Source organism: Dermochelys coriacea, chromosome 22, assembly GCF_009764565.3.
Source record: "Dermochelys coriacea isolate rDerCor1 chromosome 22, rDerCor1.pri.v4, whole genome shotgun sequence".
NCBI classification, from domain to species: Eukaryota; Metazoa; Chordata; order Testudines; family Dermochelyidae; genus Dermochelys; species Dermochelys coriacea.
Genome location: NC_050089.1, coordinates 6,282,464 through 6,306,123, shown reverse-complemented (window position 1 = coordinate 6,306,123; position 23,660 = coordinate 6,282,464). Strand labels below are relative to the sequence as shown.

At 44.3% G+C, this 23,660-nt stretch overlaps 1 protein-coding gene across 7 annotated transcripts in view; it reads right to left on the bottom strand.

Moving 5' to 3' along the window:
• Positions 1-971: 971 nt before the first annotated feature.
• Positions 972-23,660, bottom strand: part of NFRKB (nuclear factor related to kappaB binding protein) — a 35,630-nt gene continuing 12,941 nt past the window's right edge. For 3 of the 7 annotated variants that reach the window (XM_043500830.1, XM_038380472.2, XM_043500829.1), the window contains 20 exons: positions 23,197-23,270; positions 22,196-22,280; positions 21,341-21,521; positions 20,961-21,069; positions 20,347-20,473; positions 19,447-19,512; positions 18,305-18,384; positions 18,162-18,205; positions 17,142-17,202; positions 15,834-16,008; positions 14,358-14,464; positions 13,723-13,846; positions 12,372-12,451; positions 11,331-11,551; positions 10,918-11,191; positions 10,399-10,620; positions 9,007-9,792; positions 6,601-6,707; positions 4,881-5,016; positions 972-4,014 (listed from right to left, as the gene is read on the bottom strand). In XM_043500830.1, coding sequence (XP_043356765.1) covers positions 3,889-4,014; positions 4,881-5,016; positions 6,601-6,707; positions 9,007-9,792; positions 10,399-10,620; positions 10,918-11,191; positions 11,331-11,551; positions 12,372-12,451; positions 13,723-13,846; positions 14,358-14,464; positions 15,834-16,008; positions 17,142-17,202; positions 18,162-18,205; positions 18,305-18,384; positions 19,447-19,512; positions 20,347-20,473; positions 20,961-21,069; positions 21,341-21,521; positions 22,196-22,280; positions 23,197-23,270 — 3,185 coding nt within the window. In that variant the 3' untranslated portion in view covers positions 972-3,888. The remainder of the gene's footprint in view (positions 4,015-4,880; positions 5,017-6,600; positions 6,708-9,006; positions 9,793-10,398; positions 10,621-10,917; positions 11,192-11,330; positions 11,552-12,371; positions 12,452-13,722; positions 13,847-14,357; positions 14,465-15,833; positions 16,009-17,141; positions 17,203-18,161; positions 18,206-18,304; positions 18,385-19,446; positions 19,513-20,346; positions 20,474-20,960; positions 21,070-21,340; positions 21,522-22,195; positions 22,281-23,196; positions 23,271-23,660) is intronic. The other 4 variants (XM_043500832.1, XM_043500831.1, XM_038380476.2 and 1 more) reach the window with 2 other exon arrangements.

Genomic DNA, 23,660 nt, shown 5'->3' with positions numbered 1-23,660 from the left:
GTCAGAACAAACCATAAATCCACAATCCCACATTAGCATCAACTTACTGGAAACCACAATCTGCTTTAGCAATGCAACCCCACAAACAACTATAAGCAAGGAAACTATGGATCACCACATCTACCTTCACAGATCCAGTAAGCACCCCAAAAACACCAAGAAACCAGGCCCTCGATAACACAAAATATACTCCAACAGGGAAGTCTGGGATATATACCATAACACTTAAAAATGCCTTCACCGATGAGGGACACTCCACCGGAGAAGTAGATTGCATCATGAAACAGGCCACCCAAATACCCCAGGAGAACCTGCTTCAATACAGAAATAAAACCTCCTTCGACGCACACTCCTAGTCGTCACTGACCACCCCACACTGGAAATCAAACAAACAATTACAACCCACCTTCGATGGGGAACACATCCTGAAAGAAGTCTTCTCTGAATCCCCTCTTCAGGCCTTCAAACAACCCCCCAAGCTCATCAGAAGCAAGCTCAAAGTGGCACCAGACCCTGCCAGAACAGGTGCAAAACCTATAGATGCATCTCCACTGCTATGATAATCAACACCCCCCAAAACACAACTTTCAAGATCCATGAGCCTACATATGCCTATCACAACATGTGGTGTACCTCATCCAGTACAAGAAATGCCCAACAACAACTACGTGGGTGAAACGAGACTGTCACTACGCTCTCAAAGAACTCACACAGAAGAATGATAAAAGACAGAAACACCATAACACCTGTGGGGGAACACTTTCCCAAACCTCAACAAGAATTCTATGTAAGCACGAAAGATTGTCCCTCATCAACAGAAGTCGGTCCAATAAAAGTTATTATCTTACCCATCTTGTTTCTCTAACTTCACTGTACACACACGCGCACACACACACGCACAAAATTCCACTGATGAGAACCAAAGTATTCAGAGAGGCAAAGAAAGAAAAGTGCTGCTTGAGAATGTATTAAAGTTTGATTTAAGGATATTTACTTTGTACATTTTGACATATTGACAATTGGTGTTTTATTGGTTATAAAGCTTTAAACTTTTGAATATCAACATCATTAAAATATTGTCCGATCCCTCCCATGATTTCCCATAACTATGAAAATTTAAATGGATAAAAATTGGAAAAAAATGCTTAAAGATAAATATTGAATTATCCATTGAAATTTTTTAAAAAGTGAATTGTGCCAAACCTAGAAATAGCACAGGAAAAGGGAACATTTGTCTAAACTGCTAGAATGGTTTGGCGAAAAACAAAACAAAAACAAACAAATTGTTGAGAACTCTGTTTGGTGAAAATGGCTTTCAAACTCTCCCTGGGCGGGTAGAGCCGATGAACGCTGCATGGATACCCCAAGTATGTTGAGTGGATGAGTCAGTTTTAAACCGACTATAAACTCTCTGGGGGAGGGGCCATCTTTCCACTGTGTGTACACAGTGCCCAACACAACAGGGCCCCGATCCTTCACACGTAAGTTCTAGGTGCTACCACCACACAGATATAAATAACTTATCTGTGGCACCAGCTGCTGAAAGGAAAACAAGCCCAAAACCATCAAAAATAATGGTGGCAAGGGTTCAAGAGGGTGGAGTTTAATGGAGCCTGGCTGGCCCTGAGTAAACCCTACCTTCTGCATGACAGAGGGTATCTGATTTGATGCTAGAGTACAGCTTTTCCCCCCTGTGTAATGCCATGAGTTCCAGAGTTACAAACCACATCTAATTACCAGTAACAGGCTACACGAAAGCTGCAGAGCTGCACACTGTAAAAAAGACATTCTGCAAGTCTCCAAGGCCTGAGACATAACTGTTAAATGTGACTAGCAAATGGGGATTACCCTGATTTGGGATAAGATTTATATATATAAAAAATTCAGGTGTATTGTGGATAGCACCTCAGTTTAGCTCTATATTTGACTAGCTTTGGTTACCTGACTGAGCTAAACTCGGGTTAAAGAATTCAGCTTCAAAACCAGAAGGCTTCCTATTCTCCATTCTGAAGGAAAAGGGACAAAGATGCAGGAAGTGACTGATATGAAGAAGGGGGCGGAAAGGCCGCTTTATCTTTCCAGATCTTGTTAAGTGCACAAAAAAAACAAACAATGATTCAAGAGAATATTTTAAAATGCTGCATTTAGGTACCTAGTTCTGCTCAAATGCAGCTGCCATCTGCCTCTTGATATATTTTTTGCATCTGATTTTCCCAAGTGGGTTGGCTATCATTTAAAAAAAAAAGTGCGTGACATACAAGATCTCAATCTAAATTCTATCAAAAGCCTCATGCTGCCTGGATGAACAGTACCTGAGCCAGCAATGACTAGCTACAACTGAGGCTTTCAAGCAGAATCGAGCCTCAACAATTCAGCGAAACATTGGAAGATGGTGAACAGCAGGGCTTTCCTTTTTAAATAGACTACTTCAGTGATGGTATCAATCAAAGGCAAAAACAGTGCATTAAAAAAAAAAAAGAGGAACAATGTTAAAGAAACCTTATAAATGTAGACAAACAGTATCTATTAGCCCTTAGCAGATCAGATGATCACACTGCATTTCACAACAGTATGACAGAACTCTTTCCTTACCAAAATGAAATCGTCTGTCTAGAATTGAAGGGAGATGGCAGGTTCAATCTAAGTGGGAGGGCAGTTAGATCTCTGGAGCATGGGTTGTAAATAAAACTGCTTTCTGCATTTTTATTTTTTTTGTACCCTGACACTTCTTCTAGACTCATTCAGAGAAAGCATTCCAGTGATGTCAGAGTTCGGAGCAGAAGTCAGTTCATCTCCTGATCTGTAACATGCACAATCCCAACAAGTTGCATATCAAGCTAAAAATCGGAGATAGATAACAATCAAATAAGGCCAGGCCAGCATCAACGTGGGTTAAAAGTAAAAACACTTCTCCTGCTTGAGTCAGAGTGAATGCAGCGTGGACAAAACTTAAGGCTTGTTCTCTTTTCCTTTTAAAGAGGCCGTCTTCTCTGGCTGATGATTCAGTCACTGAGAAATGTAAGAAGAGAAATTCCCTGGCAGACTTTTCTTCCCATGTCCTTGCTCTGAGCTCATTCACAGCCAGACTCTCAGACATGCAGATTCCCTCTCACCAATAGTTATTAGCTATTTTACAGCAGAGGTTTTCTTCATCAGGCATGCTATGGGACAGAACTCTTCTATCTGGCCTTTGCAAGGATAACAAAGGGAAAGTTTCTCCAGAAATCTGAGATGGTGGTGGTAGTTGGGAAGTGGTGGGTTGGGAAGTGAAAGCAGAGGTCTTAAAAAGTTATAAAATAAATAAATATATAGAATTTGCATTACATACAGGTTAAGCCACAAAAATAAAATCAGCCACCAAATACAGCCACCTCTACAGGATATAAAGGGAACTGACAGCTGGACTTCAAGACCAAGAATGAAGCTTGTCCATGACTTCAGAGAGTCACCGAATCCCGCTTCCCCTAGCAGCAAGTTTCACTGGTAAAGGAAGAACCCAGGCTGACTGCCTGAGGCTAACCCAGAACATAATGCAATTACAGCAAGGGACACTGCCATTTGCAAAAAGGGCAATTAGAATGAGAAGAGAATAAAGACGCATAGTAAAATCTCCAATTAGCCACTGCTTAGAGCTGGATTTTGCAACTCTGGACTGAGATGTTTAGGTTCTTAAGTACAGAGTCTTGTGTTGCTGTACTGAGGTTTCCACTGGCTACCACAATTCTGCCTCCAGGCAAGTCATGTTTTGCTTTTGGCACAGGTGGGGCTCCAGTCCAATCTCTGGATGGTCTGTCTTGGCACCTAAGAAGCCCTGACTGGTGACGGACAGGGGGAGGAGAATAAGGCCAGGGAAACTCTTGGAAAGCGATTTCTTTTCACAGCTGATGTTCACTGTTGATCCTGTGTCTGTTTCGGAGATGGCGCTGTTGTCACAACAACAGTAGAGACTGCTTTGGTAGAGCCCGACACTGTTCCCTGCTGGAGATGGGAGGCCGATACTGTTTGAATTCGCACCTGTTTGAAATGAAAGAGCATTTAATTCACACCAGAGCATATCACACTGCATGCACAGCATCAATCCCAATGGGCCAGCAGCATTAATTCAGGGCAAAGACTTCACCTGATTCAGTCTCAGCCAGCATTAAAGTTAGTCCTAAAGTCACCCATACGAGCAATACTGAAAGCCACTGACTGCACAGTTTGTCACCAGCAAGTTCAAAGCATCCAGTGATTGTCTGGGACGGTGCAGTGGAAGAGGGACAGGTGGTGGGGTAAGAGACAGATTCTAGCGAAAAAGGATTCATTACCAGTTTGAATAAAATCCCAAATCTCAGCAGCTTTCAGATTTTCCAAACAAAGGCATTTGATCTGTTAGATACTCTGGACTTCTGCAGGCCTCATATCACAGGGTCTCAAAGTACCCTGCAACTTCCCAGTCACTATTATGATACTGAATTTATGGATGGGAAACTGATGCACAAAGACTGATGTGATTTGCCCTAGGAGACAGAGGGAGTTCAAGCTGCAGATCTCTGGCTGGAAGGTGCTAGAGAAGTGTAAAAGTATCAGTAAATATAAGATACAATCCTTTTAGCCCTAAGTCACCGCAGAGGGAGAAAAGCTGGCTGACATTAAATACCGTTCTTTTTCTTCATCCTTACTATCCAGCAGCTCATTTTGTTAAAATTTAAAACAAAATAAATCCAGATGCTATACAAATAGAAGTGGGGAGATGAACTAAATATGCTCAATGCAAACACCAAAGACATACATTTGCAGATTGGGTACCAATGTCCATGGAACCTTGTCTCTTCAATAGCAAGACCTTCATGGAGATGCTACTGCAGTGAAGAGGGAAAGGGCAGACCTATAGTTCTTACCTGCGTGGCCTGGCCTTGTTGCTGGAGCTGTTGTAGCTGTTGTGCTGTCAGGAAGCTCACTGGTTTATTCCCAGCAATCAGTTTTGTCCCAGCTGGCATGGTAGTCAGGATGATATTCCGACCCAGTCCACTGATGCTAAAGACAGAAACCAATTGAGAGGTTAATAGTGATGCAGAGGGCTGAATCAACTGGACTCAGTGACACAACCTAGGACTCCCCATATAGCCCTGCATGCAGCTCCCGACTTAGCTCCGAGTGAGACAATGGGACCACCCTGGCATTTACGAGTAACTACCAAATTCTGGTTATTTTCAAAAGTAACTGGAAATGCAAATGATAATATGGTTCTGTTGTAGCGTACCTGTACTTAGCTAAATGCAGTAACTGCTGATTTTGTAAGAAAGTATGTGTGTTTCAGTGACTAAACTGCTCTTCAGCTGCTGAGATGAAAGCCACTGACCTCATTTAGCACTGGCATTAAGTTTTTCATTTGACTATATTGACAGAGGTTAGAACAAATAGGTTATACTAACATTCACCATGCTGCATGGCGGAAGGAACTGCATGCTAGTCATCTGACTGCAACACCGGCAGCTCTGAGGATTACCCCTGCTTCTTGTCCGTGCGTTAGTCTAACCAGATGGTGGGTAATGAAACACCCTCCTAGATAATGCAGAATGCAATCAGCATGTGGAATTTCCTGCCCTGGATGTGCTGGCTAGAGTAACGCGACAAGGAATCTAGAAATTAAAATGGACCATGACTTGCATGCTGATGGGATCTATGTTGATGCAGTTACACTTGTGACCTATTTCAGAGTAGCAGCCGTGTTAGTCTGTATTCGCAAAAAGAAAAGGAGGACTTGTGGCACCTTAGAGACTAACAAATTTATTTGAGCATAAGCTTTCGTGAGCTACAGCTCACTTCATCGGATGCATCCGATGAAGTGAGCTATAGCTCACGAAAGCTTATGCTCAAATAAATTGGTTAGTCTCCAAGGTGCCACAAGTCCTCCTTTTCTACTTGTGACCTAGTTTCTCATGTTGACTGGGCCTCAGATCATGAATAGGATTAGATACTTCATCAGGGTGATTCTCGCTCATGTGCGCAGAGCTAAGCTGATAGCTAAATTCAGAGTAGGGAACAAATTCTCCTCCAGGGCAAAGACCTTGGAGCTGTGGTGGGTAACCTGCAGCCCATCAGGGTAATCTGATTGCAGGCCACGAAACATTTTACTGACGTTTACTGTTCACAGGCAGGGCCCCACACAGCTCCCAGTGGCTGTGGTTTGCCATTCCTGGCCAATGGAAGCTGCGGGAAGCGGCGGCCTGCATGTCTCTGCGGCCTGCTACTTTCCGCAGATCCCATTGTCCAGGAATGGCGAACCATGGCCAGAGAGCTTTGGGAGGTGGTGCCTGCCGACGGTCAAGGTCAACAAGATGTCTTGCGGCCCACAATCAGATTACCCTGATGGGCCCCATGTGGCCCGCAGATTGCCCTCCACTGCCTTGGAGGAATGATCTGGAAGTACCTTCCTCTGGAGCACTGAGCAGGAATCGTGTTCAGATCATGCAAGATGGGCATATCCCCTCAAATTTCCTGTAATTGTGGTGTATCCAGCCTCTTTCTAGATCTCCATGAACCCAACTGCTCTCTATGCGAGAAGGATAGATCCAACAAACCGAGATGCTGCTCACTGGAAGGTTGCACATTACTCACTTGGCCCCGAGGTTGCCTTTGATGATGGGGGCTGTCACCACATTCTTGCCTTTCACCGGCTGGCTGATCACTGACAGCGGCACAGTGATTCGAGCTGGCAGTTTACCCTAGGGAAGTGGAAGAATAGACGACAATATTGGGAGTTCAGTGAAGAGCCTGGCAACATACAGGTGCCACTTGCAGTCCTGGTGTAGAAAGCGACAGCAGTTCTCGGCTTTGCTAATGAAATCCGTCTCTCATTTCTGGCTCCTTAAAATGCACCCTACACACCCCACCTCACAGCTTGCTCACCCCTATGTCTCCACAGCATCATTTCTCAGGGAAGGGTTGTTTTGTTAACATTTGGGAGCCTAAAGTTGTCATCAGACCATTTATTTAGCTGCCTTTACAGAGATATTGTTTCAGGTGCTTATCTTTGGGCATCAAAACTCAAAAAGGGCTAGTGTTAACTTTTACTGAACTCCCAGCTCAACGCAGGCAGCACCTCATGAAATTCCAAAGCTGATGCCATTACAGGAGGTACATGCTCCAGAGAATCTTATCAGGCGCAAAAGAGGCTTGTGTGGCTAAGTGAGAAGATACAGGATTTTACGCCACTATTGCAGCAGGGACAAACTTGTCACAGAGAAAACTTATCGTAACATGAGAAGGAAGACCCTCTCCAACAATGTTTAGAAGGCAGGTTTTAGCCAAGGCCAAGCATATTTCAAGGTTCTACAGCCATGGTATTAGCTGCACAATCACATTTTATACTATAAGCCTCCATTAAAAACAAAGAACAAAAAATGCACCCGACCAAGTGGGGATTCACCCACAAAAGCTTACGCTCCAGTACGTCTGTCAGTCTCTAAGGTGCCACAGGACTCTCTGCCACTTTTACAGATCCAGACTAACATGGCTACCCCTCTGATGCTTAGAAACAAAAATGGTTTCTAGCCTTTGTGGTTGCAAAGAAAACTTTCCAAACATAAACCAAGAATACACCAATGCAGTGATGTCTTCCGGAGTCTGCCGAGAGCCTGAAACGATGGGATCTGAGAACTCCAAACTGTCCCCACTCACCTCAGTAAAGTATTGATGTTGAATTTAAAGGTGGAAATGTTATTGTCAAATCTACTTATTTCACTGCTGATCATTTTAACATCCAGGTAACAGGACTGTCACACTGACTGCCTCTCATACTGCCTCTGATGCCCACAATCGCATCCGTACCCTACCTTACCCAGCTTCCCAACCTTTAGCTTCTGCAACAGCTTCTATAATAGTTATGCAACTTTTATATAAAATTCTTTAGCATATTAAAAAAATCAACTTTGTCGGGCAGCATAAAATATGCTGAATTGATCATCAAATTGAACTGGATGGAAAACTGCAGTGACTGGATTATTCCTTTTCATATTGAAATCAGTGAAAACCTCAAATTTTTCAGTTTATCTGAAGCTGACAAGGCATCTCCAGCCTGCTGCCCTGGTGGACTGCAGAATCCAGGGATCTTCCCACATAATTTCCACCCAGCTCGCCGAGTACATGGGGCCTTGCTTGCCATCTAGGTAAGGATATTTTGCTGGGGCTGAAAATCAAGTTGAAATAATGTGCTGACAGTTTGGAAAAATCAGCATCAAGTCTTCTCCCTGCAGCCCACCTTGGTTCTGAATTTTGTCCAGACTAAGGAGGCCTATCTGGGATTGGGGGGGGGGGGTGGGAAAAAAAAAAAAAAGACTATAAACTGCAGCCACAGATGGGTTATCCTTAGACTAAAGGATTAATCTGCTAAACTGATTCTCTTAACTCCCTTTTGTACCTTTTCCCATCAACATTGGTTACCGATGACTGGCATGCTTTATAAACTTGTATCCACTTTTCTACAGTTGAGCTCCCAAGTAGGGTAGACCTGTGAGACCCTATCTTTAAAACAGTTCTTTGTTGAAATGGGAGGAGGAAAGTAAATTCAGCTCCCATCTCCCTCCCCTTCGCCACTCTCCTTGACACAGGAACTCTACCAACCTTCTGACCACTGGTATGGGACTGGGATGGGTAAGACCCCTCCCACCCCTCTAAATCTTACTCCATAACCCACACACTTACCAAACGAGGGCGCCTTCCTGCTTCTCACCCAATTCTAACCTGCAAGCTCCTGGCCTGAGGGCAGGGTTGGGAACCAACAGAGGGGGCAAATGACCTAACTGAACCTGCCTCCTAGTGGCCAGAAGCCATCCCACTTCCTGGCACAATGCTGCTTAGCAGTCACTGTGTAACTCTTATGAGCTGGTTAGTCCTTAAATGCTCTATGCTTTAAGTTCAGCTAGTGCCCTAATTAAGAGGGATCTGGGATGTTGTTTCAGCAGAAAGAGGGAATGAGACTATCCTCTCTCACCCCAACCACAAGGGACAGCGTGAACTACTTACTGCCTGGGATGTGGATACGACTGTGGTGCTCACCGGTACCTGCCGCACAGCAGTGGCTCCTGTTCCTATGGTTATTGGAGTGCCAGCTGCCCCGGAGGCCACAGCAACTGCCTTGGACACCGCAGCACTCATGGTTGGTAAAGAAACAGCTGAGGTATGAACTGTGCCAGGTATGCTCACTGAAGAAGAAGAGGGCACTTGCTTGGCATGAGCGGCCATAGTAATAGTCTGCCCTGTTTTCGGTGGCATAACCCCCAGTCCTTGCACAAATCTTATGGTGGCAGCTGGCTTAGCTTCAGTGGATGCCACTGTAGTAATGGCTTTGCCCTTCTGATCTGCCATAGTCATGCCCAGAGCAGGCATCAGTCTGAAAGCTGAACTGGTCGACTCCGCAGTCTTTAAGTCAGATGTCATTTTAACCACCGTGGTCCCAGCAGGGCTGGGAGAAGCAGAAGTGGCTGTGCTAGTCTTGGCTGGGGAATCAGCAGACTGGACAGGATTGGATGTCACATGCAACGTTGCAGAGATGCCCTTCCCACTAGTGCTGCTTCCAGCGGCTGCTGTGAAGAGGTCCTGAGTCAATTTAACTGTGGTGACTTGGGACTTGGCAAGGGTGGCCATCATGTCTGGGGTGATGCGCAGCACAGTCTGTCCCTTGGCATCCGTGGTGATAGAAGAAGGAGGCAGGCGCAGCACATCCTTGCCTTGGATCCGGAAGTTAGCAGCTGTGAGTGGGATGCCACTTCCAGCCTGGGTCTTCATACCAAGCTGCCCTGTAATAGCCACCTGGAAAACCAAAGAGGCACAATCCTGTTATATCCAGTGAGGAAATAGCCTGAGACGCAGCTGGACACAAACAAAACTTCCCAACAGGCTGATATTACTCAGCAGATGCTGCTCTTTTTACCTCTTCCCCCATCAGAATTGAACCAATTCTCCAACAAAGGTTCTAGAGAGCACTGTGTTGCTGGAAATGGTGTCAAAGACTCATTAGCTGGCACCTCTTTCCTCCCCTCACACACCATACAAGAGATTGAAGGATGATAGATACTAGTTCCCCTTCAGTCAAGCTCAGGAAGAAACATCCAAGCCGATCCATCTGGTTACCAAAGGGGTCAAAAATGTCCATTTGGTGTCTGCATGTTCCACACATGCACACCCCACATCTACTTTTGCAGTGTGACCACTTGCATACACTGGAATTTGAAAACATGGTCCAAATACAGCAAGCCTTCAACTGCTTGAACCTGCACAGGCAACAAAACCTTCCAGTGGTAATGGACTTGCTATAGTTTTCCACTAGCCTTTGACATCTGGATACCTAAGCCCTCTGTTAAGCTAAAAGGAATAGAAGAGCGAGTCACAGTCCAGCTCCCCATTTGTGCCTCTCACCTGCTTAAGGATATTCTGGCCAGCTACGTTCTGGATGACAGTAGTGGAAGAGGAGGAGGTTGGTGCAGAGCTGCCTGGAGAGCTGGTTGCTGGCTTTGCAGTGGGGCTGGATGCTGCAGAGAGTGCTGTCACAGCGATACCTGCCTGTCCTGTCACAGATGCACCTGGCCGTTGCACGTGAACTGGGCTGGTTTGGGTTTTCACTGGTACGGTCATAACAGCCTAACATAAAAAGTGAAAGCAAAAGATGCATGGTCACGGGCAAGATATTCACTTCCCCATTGTGCCCTTCTGCCACTCGCTGGCACACTGTCCAAGGGACCTGGGACCCTTCTCCCTGCCCTGACCCATGCGCCTCCATTCATCACTTTCCTCCTTGAAAACTGTTCCACCTCAGATGAGATTGCTTGTTAGCAGCTGGTGAGTGATTTGTATATATTATCTTCAAAGTGCTACGAGATCTATCAGAGTGAAAAGTATTTGAGAGCTGGCTCACCATTTCTACATGGCTATTCTCACCTGAGGTGGTACTTTTGTTTGTGTGGCTGTCGCACGGATCTGAGGCACTGAGGCAGGTTGCTGCTGCTGCGTCACCACTGGGGCTTGCTGAGACACAGGTGGGAGGCTGGACTGCGCAGTGACCACGCGGACCTGCGGGAGTCCTGAGGAGGCGGCGGTATGGCTTACCACCCTGGTTGGAGGCGGCTGTGGCCCAGCCTGCGTCTGTGCACTCTGACCTGTGGAGAGCAGCGTCCCAAGCTGGGGCATGGGAGGAGATGACACCAAGAGAACGCTACGGAGAAATGGAAAGTCAGTGGGTTAATGAAGCTATAAAGACAGACAACAAGAGAGACCAACAGGGCCCACAGTTCATGAATTGAACTTGTTCTCTGCTAATACTGGAACATAGAGGAGCGCAGGGGAAGCATTACCTTTGGCTTGGCTTAGCTGGCTCCGGTCCAACACTTGGAACAGTCTTGCTAACCACAGAGACTGGAGGAGGTGAAATGGGTGTGGCTGGCAATGCCGGTGTGGTGGGTGTCACTGGAGTCACAGGGGTTGGTGGCATGCTGGAGTCACTGAGGCTCAGCTGGCTTGGCTCTGAAATGCTGCTGGGGAACACTTTCACTGAACTCTCCTTGCTACTAGACTTCTGCAACAAAAGTACAACTGGAGTGAGAGTCCCTATGGAAACAAGCGCAGTAGTTCATTGCGCAGGGATATTGTGGGTGAGCCCTTAAAAATGGAGGCACGCTTCTTTGTGCGGATGTAAATGAGCCCTTAAAGCACCTCCCATAAAAGCAGAACCTTGAGGTTAGAGGCTAATGATTCTCCTCCCTTCCCAATGTGGCACAGGGTGACTGCAGCTCTTTGGCCACCGGTGCTTTCAGGGGTGACTGCATTTCAGTAGTGGTGGATATATGCAGATTTCTTAGATCTTCTATTTCCACTATGTCAGACAGACTTAAAAATCTCTCATCTCCTGCTGCCAACTGGCTAGTTTGCTAACTAGCAATTATTTTGCTCAAAAATTAATTTAGTGCAAATAAAAAATGCTGGAGTGACAGCCCTAGAGAATGAAGTCCTCTACTTAACCATAGGTTAAGTTCAGTATGGGTAATGGCAGGACAAGTGTTAAACACACACCATCCTGCCAATGAACCTCAACCTAGGGAAGGATGCATAATTCCATTTCATTGGCCTCTCTGCTGAGCCCACCACCACCACCAATGACTATTAGTGCCAACTGTGGTGTGGATTTTGTAGCATGGACAATTGTCCACTGGGAAGTGGATGGAGACTCACCAATTCATTCTGTGTGTGTGAATTTAACTCCAAAGAGATGGTAATGATTTGAAGCCCCATAGACAAACTGAATTTGAACCAATAGCCTCAAGATGAAAAGTTCGGTGTCACAAAGCCATCCTATCCCCTGTATTCTTTGTGCCACACACTTGCACAAAGCAACTTACTGTCTTGGCTGGAGGTTTTGGTTTCTGCTGGAGGGCTTTCTTGGCCTTTGCTGCAGCAGCTTGAGCTTGGTGAATCCGTTCTGCAGACAGGTACAATTGGGGAACAAGACCCGAATAAAGAAAAGCTGAAATAGCATACTTCAATGGCTATTCACCAACTTTAGATTCATCTTGAAAGACATCACATCAAAAGTTGTCAGTTGCCAATCAACAAAAAATAAATCAGACTGAAAGACCTGAAAGTTTGGCCAAGAAGATGGAAATCCATGGGAAAAAAATGTGCACAAAAACAGACAATTGCACATGCATCTGCCATAGCTGTACGTACACTCTTCTTGCACATGGATCATCCCTTTTCTGGACAAACATTCAAGTCTTTCAACTTTATATATTATTCCGTTGATCAGTGCTCAACAGCTAATGGAGTGGTGTCAAAGACCAGAAAGTGACTAGAAAGGGAAGTGAAACAGACTACTCATTTCATTACCTAAAATGAGCAACAGCACGAAAGATGAAAGTAAGATTTTTAGCGTTTTCTAATTTCTAATAATCTAAGAGGTATTTCATAGATTCCAAGGCCAGAAGGGATCACTGCGATCAACCAGTCTGACCTCTTGTATAACACAGGCCATAGAACTTCCCAAAATAATACCTGGAGCAGATCTTTTAGAAAAACATCTGATCTCTGATTTAAAAATTGTCAGGGATGGAGAATCCACCACGACCCTGGGTAAAATGTTCCAATTATTCCACTGTTAAAAATCTGTACCGTATTTCCAGTCTGAATTTGTCTAGCTTCAACTATCTGCTGTTGGTCTGCATTATACCTTTCTTTGCTAGATAGAAGAGCCTGTTATTAAATATTTATTCCTTTGCTTTGTTAAGTTAAATAGATTGAGCTTCTTGAGACTTATCAGACATATTTTCTAACCCGTCAGTCATTCTAATGGCTCTCCTTTGAACCCTCTCCAAATCATCAACATCCTTTTTGAATTGTGAACACCAGAACTGGCCACAGTATTCCAGAAGCGGTCACATCAGTGACCAATACAGAGGTAAAATAACCTCTCTGCTCCTACTTGAGATTCCCCTGTTTATGCACCCCAGGATCCCATTAGCTCTTTTGGCTGGGGCATGACACTGGGAAGCTCATGTTCAGCTGATTATCCACCACAACCCACAAATCATTTTCAGAGCCACTGCTTCCCTACTGCTGTATTAATAAGCCAGGACATTTTTAACTCAACACCAACCCTTTCAAATATTCATCTAGAGTTTTTAAACAAAACTTTAGAGTATCACAAACAAGTCCACTCCAAATGCTATATGGCTCCCTACAGCAAGCACCTACCAAACTCCTCTTCACTCCTGTCCCGGTGCAGGTATATCCACAGTTTGCGTCCGATATCGTATTTCACACAGGGATCTTTCTCATAGTGTAGCCGGTCCAGGGCACCGCTCACAACTGTATTAACCTGAAAAACAGAACTCTCAGTAAACTAAACGTGCCCAAACTTTGTCCAACCAATGGTCATGTTCACAAATGGCCAAGAATTTAAAGGCTGAACCTATTTGGCATAAAAAAGGAAGCAACTATGAGCAAACCTCATTTGAACAAGGAGGCGCAGCCTTTGGAGAATACAGTTTCCAGCCTAGGCTGCCGGTTGTCTACCCAGATCAAGATGAAGCTTCACACTGCTGAGACCTTCAGCTCTGTAGCAAAGATGAGAGCAGTATGAACTCTGTGGGCCACATTTGACATGCTAGCTGTATTTTGGCCACTGAAAGCTCAGAGGGTGCGCAGGTGCTGTAGTAGCCCAATAAAATGTATACAGCTCCCATTTCCGCCTCCATGAGCCACAAAGTACTGGGCCTTACATCAATCACCAAATAGTGCCTATCAATAGATTTTTTAGGAGAGGATGGTGGTTTCTGAGGCTTAGAAATGGCAACTATCCCTATATGGACTATTGTCATCCAACTTACTTGGGCACTGGTGACATCGGGAGCCAGGAATTGGGAATCTTTAAGCAGCTCACAGATTTCAGCACGTGTTCCCTCTCCATTCGGAAGGCGGGCTGCAGCATCGCGAACTGAGATGACAGGAAACAAGGCTTAGTCAGGGCTCCAGCTGCAAATCTAGGCAGCTGTCTTCAAGCCCTTCCATTTATATTTTCCTGTTTTGTTTCTCCATCTCATTCACAGGCTCCCCATCATGGGTTCTTTCCTTTGACTGAGGAGAGCCTCCCATAGATACCTTCCCAGAATCCACCATACTGAGACTGGCATAGATGGCAAAGGGCAGCTCCAGTGCAATATGCAATATTCAACCCCTAGGGGCTGGAGGGACTAACTCACGGGCGCAAATTCAGGCTCTGCCACTCATCTTCAGCACCCAAACTTTGCGATACAGAGGATCAATCTGGCAACTAGGTCAGCGCTCAAGGGCTGTACCTAATCTGCATGTACTCTTCTACAATGGTTTAAAGCAAAATACCTTCTGCACTAACATTTGCTCCTGCTTGAAACTTCCCTCAAATCAGTAGAGGTTGTTTCAGCAATAGAAACCTGCAACTGCTAAAGACTGTCTTCAAACTGTAGTTACAGGAAAGGGGCAGCTCTGAATCATGGCCATCTCTGCCTGTACTGTGGACTAAGCCTTCGGGCCTTCTGCCAGAAGGCTTCACACTCCGTGTCGTGAAGAGGCAGTACCATAGCGCATTCAGGCATGAGTTAAATCCCCATGGCTAATAGTTCCTAACAGGCTCTTTCCAAAACTAAGGGCTGATCTGTAACGGATCCATATCCCTTTCTTCATGAGGCATAAAGATGTAGAACAGAAACACTGTCAAAAATTTCAGAGTAGCAGCCGTGTTAGTCTGTATTCGCAAAAAGAAAAGGAGTACTGTCAAAAATGTTATCCATGGGAGCATAAGACGAGCCAGCTTTCTAGAACAAAGCTGGATTCACCCCCGCTCCACATCTTTCCATCAACTTCTCTGACTTTGGCTACTGCAGCCCCGCTTCTGTACTGCCTGAGTCCAGCATGTGCAGAATGCTGACACCCACCTTCTCACTCCACACCGCCCAACAATTCCCCTGGGGTCCCTCTATATCAGGATCCAGCCCAAAATACCTCTCCCGATTTCCAAACTCTCCACAGTTTGCTCCAACCAGCCTCAAGGACCTCATCTCTCCTTTTCTGGTTTCCTCCCCATTTTCTGTCTCTCTGAGCTGAAAAAAAATTCTCTTCTGCTATTCCTGATATCTGGAACAGCTTCCCTGAAGCTCTCCAGCTCCTTATCAGCTCCTCATTTGAAAAACATTTTTTTTCCTTGCATAGGTCACCCAATTCCCATCTCCTCCTGCTAAGATTTCACTGTATAAAGCCCCGTGTGAGGCAATTTGTATGAAAGATTTAAAAAAAAAAAAGCTGTATTGCAGGTGACACTGCCACCTTACCAAGAGACAAGATGGTGACATATGCAGGCCTGTCGGATCGCAGGAGAGAATGTTCCCGAGCTTTGTTCAGCGAGGTCTCTTTGTCAAACACTCCTTTCACAGGACCAACCACTGACTCAAAGCCATGCATGCGGAAGGTGAAGGCCCTGTGGGGCTGGCTGTAACGGTAGCGCTCCTGGATGTGGGGAGATGGGAGAGGACTCAGCTCAGCAGGAGGTATGTGGTGAAGGAAAAGGTCTTAGCACATTTGACGATTAGCCATATAGAGCATCTGCACTATAACTTGGGTGAAATGACTATCATTCCTCATGCTTCAGGGTGTGAGGCAATACCAGTCAGGTCAGGAAGAAATCTCCCATGATTCAATACCATGCACTATGAAGTGCAATAGTGGGTTTGAAGCCTCTCCCTGAATTATCTGCCAACTGGTGCTCTTGGGTCCAAATTTAAAATAACATCTCTTATATAAAGGATTATTTTAATACAAATGAAACGTATTGTGTTTGAATTGGCTAATCTAAACAACCAGTTAGAGTGGGGGAGGGGGGAAGAAGAGGAATGTGAAGTGTGACAGAAATTAAGCAACTATTTAATGTTTGGAATCTCTAAATGATTTGACACTTGTAAGGTGAATTCCACCAGTTTATTTCCTGTTTAGTGAACAGTACAGGTGACAAACTGTATTACATCGAGGTGGTGAGGATTCTCATGCAAATGTATACCCCACCATACCATAAGTGGAAAGCAAAGGACTCAGTCCACCCCTTTCATAGACCTGCTGCATACACATCACACTGCTGAACGCAAGATGAATATGAAGCATACATATGGGAGAGGTGAAGAGAAATTCTCCTCGTTCACAGACCCTTATGTGGACTGCCAGCCTGTAAAATACGTTGAAACCAACAACCTCTTCTACACTGAATATTTCCTGGTGTGGGCAACCAGGATCCATGTCCTGCAGGTGGACAGAATCACACCTGTTCAAGAGTATTCCTTAGGTCATTCTCAAGAGGCAGGAGGTTGCAACATGGATGCAAGCCTTAATATTACTGGATTTGAATAGATTCTCTTCTTTATCCCAAGTGGGAAGCATTAGTGTATGTTAGAACTGAAAGTACTGGGCTCTATTCTCAATGAAACATGGTTTAAGCCAGCAGGTGTGAAGGCAGCACAGATTTATTACAATTGTTCTCATTTTCACTGTAAGTGGTTTGCAGAAGATATTTGACTCCTGTTCTAAATTATCCGACTTGCCAGCTGACTTAAGCACGTGCATGTTAAAACAAAAACGGATTCTCCCCTCACCTGCTCCTGGAAAACGCGTTTCTCCTCCCCAGTGCTGGGACGGACCACGTAGTCAGTCCTTCTGAAACAAAGATTAGTGTCAGCCCTCAGTGACTAGAGTCAAACTGCAGGTCCAAAGGATATCAAGCAAGACTAGCCACACGCAGCCTACCTGCAAATGTGTCTCAGACAGGAGAAATAGATTCTGAATCTACATTAATACAGAGCCTTTCATCTTTAAGGATCTCAAAAGCATTCTCCAGATTGTATCCATGGAAAAGCAGCATCATTTAAAGGCTAGAGCAGGATTCTCTGAGTCACGAGACTTGGGTCCTATCCCCAGCTTTGCCAGTGAAATCTTATCTGGACTGAGGGAAAAGTCACTTCACCTCTCTGCACCCCCATTTATACAACAATATTTGTTCTTGGCTCACAACCTCCCTGCGAGGTAGATTTCTTAAAATACAAAGAGCTCTGAGACAAAGAGGGAAAAGGTGCTACGGAAATGCACATGATCTGTAATACAGGGATCATCAAAATGCTGCTACTGCTAGAATGGAATGTAGTGTCTAACAAAGCACAGTCAGATTACACAGAATCTATGACAGGAAGCAAAGAAGAATTCCCCCTCTAACTGAAATGGTAGGGGAAATTTAAGGAGGAAGAGGCTAAGTTGCCAGAAAGAGAATTTGGCCAGGACAACAAACTACACCTGAGATCTGGAAGCCCAGCTGTGGGCTGTAGTGAAGATTCTATGGTCAGAAATGCACAAAGGAGCACAGAATCCAGCTCATGCTCCTGGTGCTGTACTGGCTCTGCAAGACTTACTGATAAAGGTTTGTTTATATCATTAGTAAAGTCATCAGCAAAGATCTTGACTAAGTGGCCCTTACAGAAGCTTTACCAAGAGAAAGGATAGTATGTGGTGATGGCTGCACCAGAAGCAGGGATTCAGGCCCAGAAGCCTGGTGACTGAACCCCATAGCTTTAGTAGACATCAGAGGCCCAGGCTTTCAGGCTGTCTCATTGCTAAATACTTACACCCGGGGAATCGGTGTGGTGGCATCTGAGCTGTCTTCATTTTCCTGTCAAGAAACAAAGAGAAATGTCAGCCTGTGGTATCTGCTAGTACCTGTGCTACAACCCCGCAAGTAACTGTGCTACAAAAGGAGAGAGTGCCTCACCTTGAAAAATGTCTGGTCTTTGGTCTCTAACCAGAGCTGGAAGAGTGCTACCAGTTCCTTCTCGTGGTCTTGGGAAGAGCCTGGTACAAGAAGTCCAAGAAGAAAAAATGGTTCGGAGAAGTTATTTATTCTTTATGGAGCCAGCACCTTCTTATCTGTACTTCCTGATCAGTTCCTACCACCTTCCCCCACTCTGCATTCATTCAGCTCCAGAGCAACTTCCACTTACAGATAAGTCACTCTCCATACATACCATGATAATGCCAGAGTTAAATACACACAGACTGTTCAGGAAGCCCTAGGTATCCCATAGGTGGGTACAGCAGTATAGTGAAGGAAGACAACAGTCAAGATCCAACTCCCCAAACTTCAGCAATGGCAGGAAAGAGTGTGTGGGATAAATGCATCTGATACTGACAGATGATCCTCACTCAGTGCTCTAAATGAACTCCAGAAAAGTGAACCCCAGTCCCCCAATCCCTGAGCAGAAAATTCCCACGCCAAAATTCTGAAGCGAGTGCAGGAGTACCTTCCTGAGTCCAAAGCTCACAATCGGTTTAAGCCTGTGAATATGAGCAAGAATCACTTTGGTTAAGGACTGGAAGTTTTGCCTGGTGGCTAGAGTACAGAATTAGAAGTCGAGAGATCTGGATCCTATTCCTGGCTCTGCCATTTACTTACTGACACCATGGGTAAGCATCTATCAAGATATGCCTCAGTTTCCCCCATCTGTAACACAGACCTGCCTCTCAAAGGAGCACAATTAACGTCAACAGAATAGGTTGAGATCTTTGGGAGGAAGGCACGATATAAGTACAAACATGAAAAATGTTTTAGTCACAACTGAAGGATGGAAGTGAAGGTCAGCAACACAAAGAAAGATGCTCCATTCCCTCTGGCCACTTACTCTACATAGCTGTCCCATGTGTATCATTGAGACTTTACTGATGGCACAAACAAGACTTCTCTTGTAAGTCTTGCAGGTTATAGATATCTTGCCATAGCTAACAGTAGAGAGAGTAGCTGACTACTCAAATAGCTGCTCTTCTCATTTCTCCAAGCTGCAGCAAATTGGGAAGGAAACTGGAGAAAACATTTGATCTTAACTATTTAGAAAACATGGTATGAAACAAGTTACCTACCAAGCAATTTCCACTGCTGAGTTTTTTCCTTGAATTCAACAAAGGGAGAAAAGCTGGAAGGAACATCTGCAATGGAAAAGACAAAGGTGTTTCATGCCCATGTTCCACAGATGTCTTACAAAGGGGCACAAAAATTTTTACTACTGTTTTTCAAGCTGCAGTTAGTCTCATGCTGAAAAATAAAGCACTCTAACAGATTAAGTCACTACATCTCTAAATATGGAGTTGAAGGGCATTTTAGCAGGTCAGGGTGGCAGTGAAAACCTCAATAGATCAGAACAGAATACCGAGCCTTTCACTTATAGGTTGCCAGTTTGAACCCTGTTCAGAATGAAAGAGGCTAGTAGTGACCATAGAATGGCTACTTTTTGGCCAACATGAAATGAATTTGGAAAACATCAGTCCAGTTCCCAGTGATGAATCCACATTGCAAAGACTATCCTCACAAATGATGCTACCTGCTCCCCTTTTGGAAGCCTCAGCTAAGGAGCCAGGGACCAAATGAGCCATGGAGAGTGAACTCTCTTTGTGCCCTGAGTGTTGGAGTCTTAATGGAAGAAGCCTGCACTGTCACGACCCAGGTCATACCTGTTCTGTGGATAATCAGAGAACTTCAGTTCCCTGGGCTCTTCCAGGCACCTTTCACCAGCACTCAGTTCAACATAAAAAGTTTATAAACAGATCAGGAACCAAGCTGAGTCCCCGGCACTGTGGTAACAGGATACAAAACAACTGCAACACCACTCAACCATGCTGCAGAACCCCTGGCAAATGTGCAAGCAACACTGGCAATGACTCAGTGCTTTTGTGAATGAATTGCTGACTGGGGTTAAAATATAGACCAGCACAGATTAAAAATAGAGTTTTGTTTGTACTGGAATTTGAGTATGAGATTTTTACCTCTGCTGTCACCTGTCAGATATTGCAGAGCAGGTAAAACTAGTTCTGACCAGTTAGGGGCAAAGGAGAACCAGCTATTCAGAGTGCTCGCAGGGGAAGACTGCCAATCCAGAACTTTATCCTCAAGCTGGAAAAAAAAAAAAAAGATGCTTTTATAGTCTTTTTCATACTAGCACTAAAGGTTTAAATATACAGCAGAGAGAAAGGGCAGTCAAAAAAGAAAAAAGAAGAAGATGTGACCAGCTAAATTGTAAAGAGACACACAGGAAAAGGATGTGTCAGACAACAGAAGCTGCAGAGGAGAAAGCTCTTGCACCAATGTGAATGAAGGCTGCACATGTGAAAAACAAGTTGCTCCCCCCTTATCTGTCAGTATATGACCAGGAAGAAAGGGAGAGAAGTTCTATAGTCAGATGGCTTCAAATTTATTATGAATGGTGCAAAAGTTCACTTTCCCAGAGTTTATGAAACATATTTAAAACCAAGAAGGGTATCTAAAGGCTTGTTCATTTGATTCAGGGGAATCACTGATATGTTTAGCTAGCACAAAATGCCACAATTTTTGCTGAGTATAGAAAGACTTCTACAAGACCTATAAATTAGTAGATCCTTACCACAGAGAGACTAGTAGATCCTTCTAGAAGGAGGATCTCCAGAAGAAGAGAGAAAAAGCTGGAAGAGATTTCATTTACTCCAAGACATGGCTTGATCTCTTCAAGAGGTCTTTGAATGAAGAAAAACAAAAAACACAAAATATTAAATAATTTGGATTTAACAACATTTTACCAGCATACTCAACATGGCTTAGCCATGCAACTGCTTCCGCTGCCCATGCCATCATGGCTATACTACTATTTATACCCACGCTAGCTCTCAATGAGCTAATGAAAGGGTGTGTTTGCGAGCTGGGAATCATGTCCTTAGCTTGTAGTATAGCTATAGCCTGTCTCTCTCTCACTCTCTATCACACCCATGCTTTTTGGAAACCACTTACTCTTCTTTAACAGCTGACAGAGCAATGGGGGATGGGTCCTGTGATATTGGTGGGATTCCATCAGCATTGCTAAAGGAGTCAGCCAAATCTTCCACCTCAGATTTAATCACCCTCAACTTTTTCTTCTTCTTTTCTTCCTTTTCTTTCACCTTCTTCTTCAGGATGGCAAGGTCAAACAAGGCTTTGGATCAGAGGAGACCGAACAAATTTCAGTTTATAACAGTAGGGATCAGAAAAGAACTAGATACTCAATTATGTATTTGGAAATGTATGCTACCACCAAATTATTCCACTGGAATATGCATTAACTTTTTGGAGTGAGTGACTATTTTTACATCTTTATAGGTGTTTGTAGGACATTACACACATCCCCATACAACAGCATCTCACCCAAAACTGCTGCAAGATAAACAGTTAGTGCCATAGGGCACTTAATCATTATTTGTAGGGAGATTCCATGGGAAATCCCCCCCTCTTCCTCAGTGTACTGGTCTTGACTAGAGACACTCTTCAGCTGGGGAAAGGGGTGTTTAAAAAAATAGGTGACATCTGAGATTGGGAGGACTGGCATATTTACCTAGATATCTAACATGCCACATATTGCATTTACCCTCAGCTTTTCTTGTGCCTACTTTATATTCACTAGCCTACCAAGTAATCATTAAATTAGGGTTATTTTCACAAAGGAAATTTTTTCCAGACCCAAATCTATAGCTGTGTTTATTTTTGCTAATATTTTGAGCTGTTTATTGCCAACAGACAAACTGTACTGCAAGTTGATGAACAACCACTCTACTTCCCTCTGGCTGCAGCAACAAAAAGCCCAAGGGGCCACATTCCCATGACAACACTGACCTGCCAAGGAGCCCTTCCGGCCAGCATTCACACGGGTCATGATGTCATCAAGAGTCAGGTCCCCTGTCACTAGGTCAGGGTGGTCCTACACAGGACAAAGAAGAATAGGGGAAAAAGAGCAGGGTGTTAAAATAACGAAGAGGCCATGGCAAAGACCCAGAATGTATCTGTGGATTGCCTACAGAAACTCAACTTACTGAAGGTGAACCTACGAAAATACTTAACCCTTGTGGCACTCTGTACCTCAAAGCATCCCCCTGGAACCTCCACATTCATCCCGAGATATAATTATGGTATAGTTCATACAAAGCATGGCACACAGTCCACAAACAACATTTAATCTCATAACACATCACTGGTGAGTTCTAGGAGACCCCTGTAGATGTCAAAATAAAAGACAAAAGGTAAATATCTATGTAGACTTAACTGTAGAGCATGATAAAGGTTAAACTGGTTATGCTTTGACAAGTGACAAAGCCCTCAATGAGTCCAGATGTATTCTCTCCCTAGGATCCCAAATCCAACTGCAGTTTAAAAACAAACATTTAACTCCTGGCCCAGTAATTGTATGCTTCCAGCCTACACTGCTGTTGTGACATCTCTACTCTCTGATTCCTGACACTTTCAGGGACCCTGCCTGCAATGCCTAACTCCCCAACATTCTGGGATTTGGAAACCAAGATGAATTCTACCTCTTCCATCCAAAGATTCCAAAGCCATAACCTAGCTGACAATTTTACTGAGGATGCATGAGGAAGAATAGAACCTAATTTGGGTCTCCCATAGCTGTTTTGACTTTGAAGGGCTGAAAGATAAAAACTTCTCATTGTGGGGGAAAAAGGCAGATATGACAGATGGAAAATAGAAGGGCTGTATGAGAAGGACCCATAAGAAATTACAATAATTTTACCAGCCATAACTGCACTATACCTTACAGCTGACAGACAAGCTAAAAAACAAACAGAGGTAATTCCCAGCCCCGTGTCTCCTAGGAGTCTTACAGGCTGATGTTTCCGTTTCTCATGATGCTTCTTCAGCATCATCTTCAGGTCATTCTCCCCAAAATCAAGTTTATCTGTAATGAAATAAACCCAAGAAAATCTATTACCGGAATTCCCTGTCAGTCTTATTACAGTAATTTAACATACCTTTTCCTTATCCATCCCCACCTTCAACAATCTTCAAGTTTTAATAGCTAAATGCAACTTGACAGCTTGAAATTCAGTCTGTGACACAACCAGACCAGATCATGAAAAGTCACCATAACACTTTCTTATCCAGCTTTTCTTGGTGGTTTTCTTGGGAGTAGTGTGTAAGAGTAGTGTGCAGATTTGACTAGACAGCCCTAGGATTAGCCCCCTTGATATACAATACCGTTCAACTTGCATTATGGGGTGCTGCTTTATCCATTAGAGAGTGAACAATGATGAACATATACATCATAGCAACAGAGAGAAAGGATGGC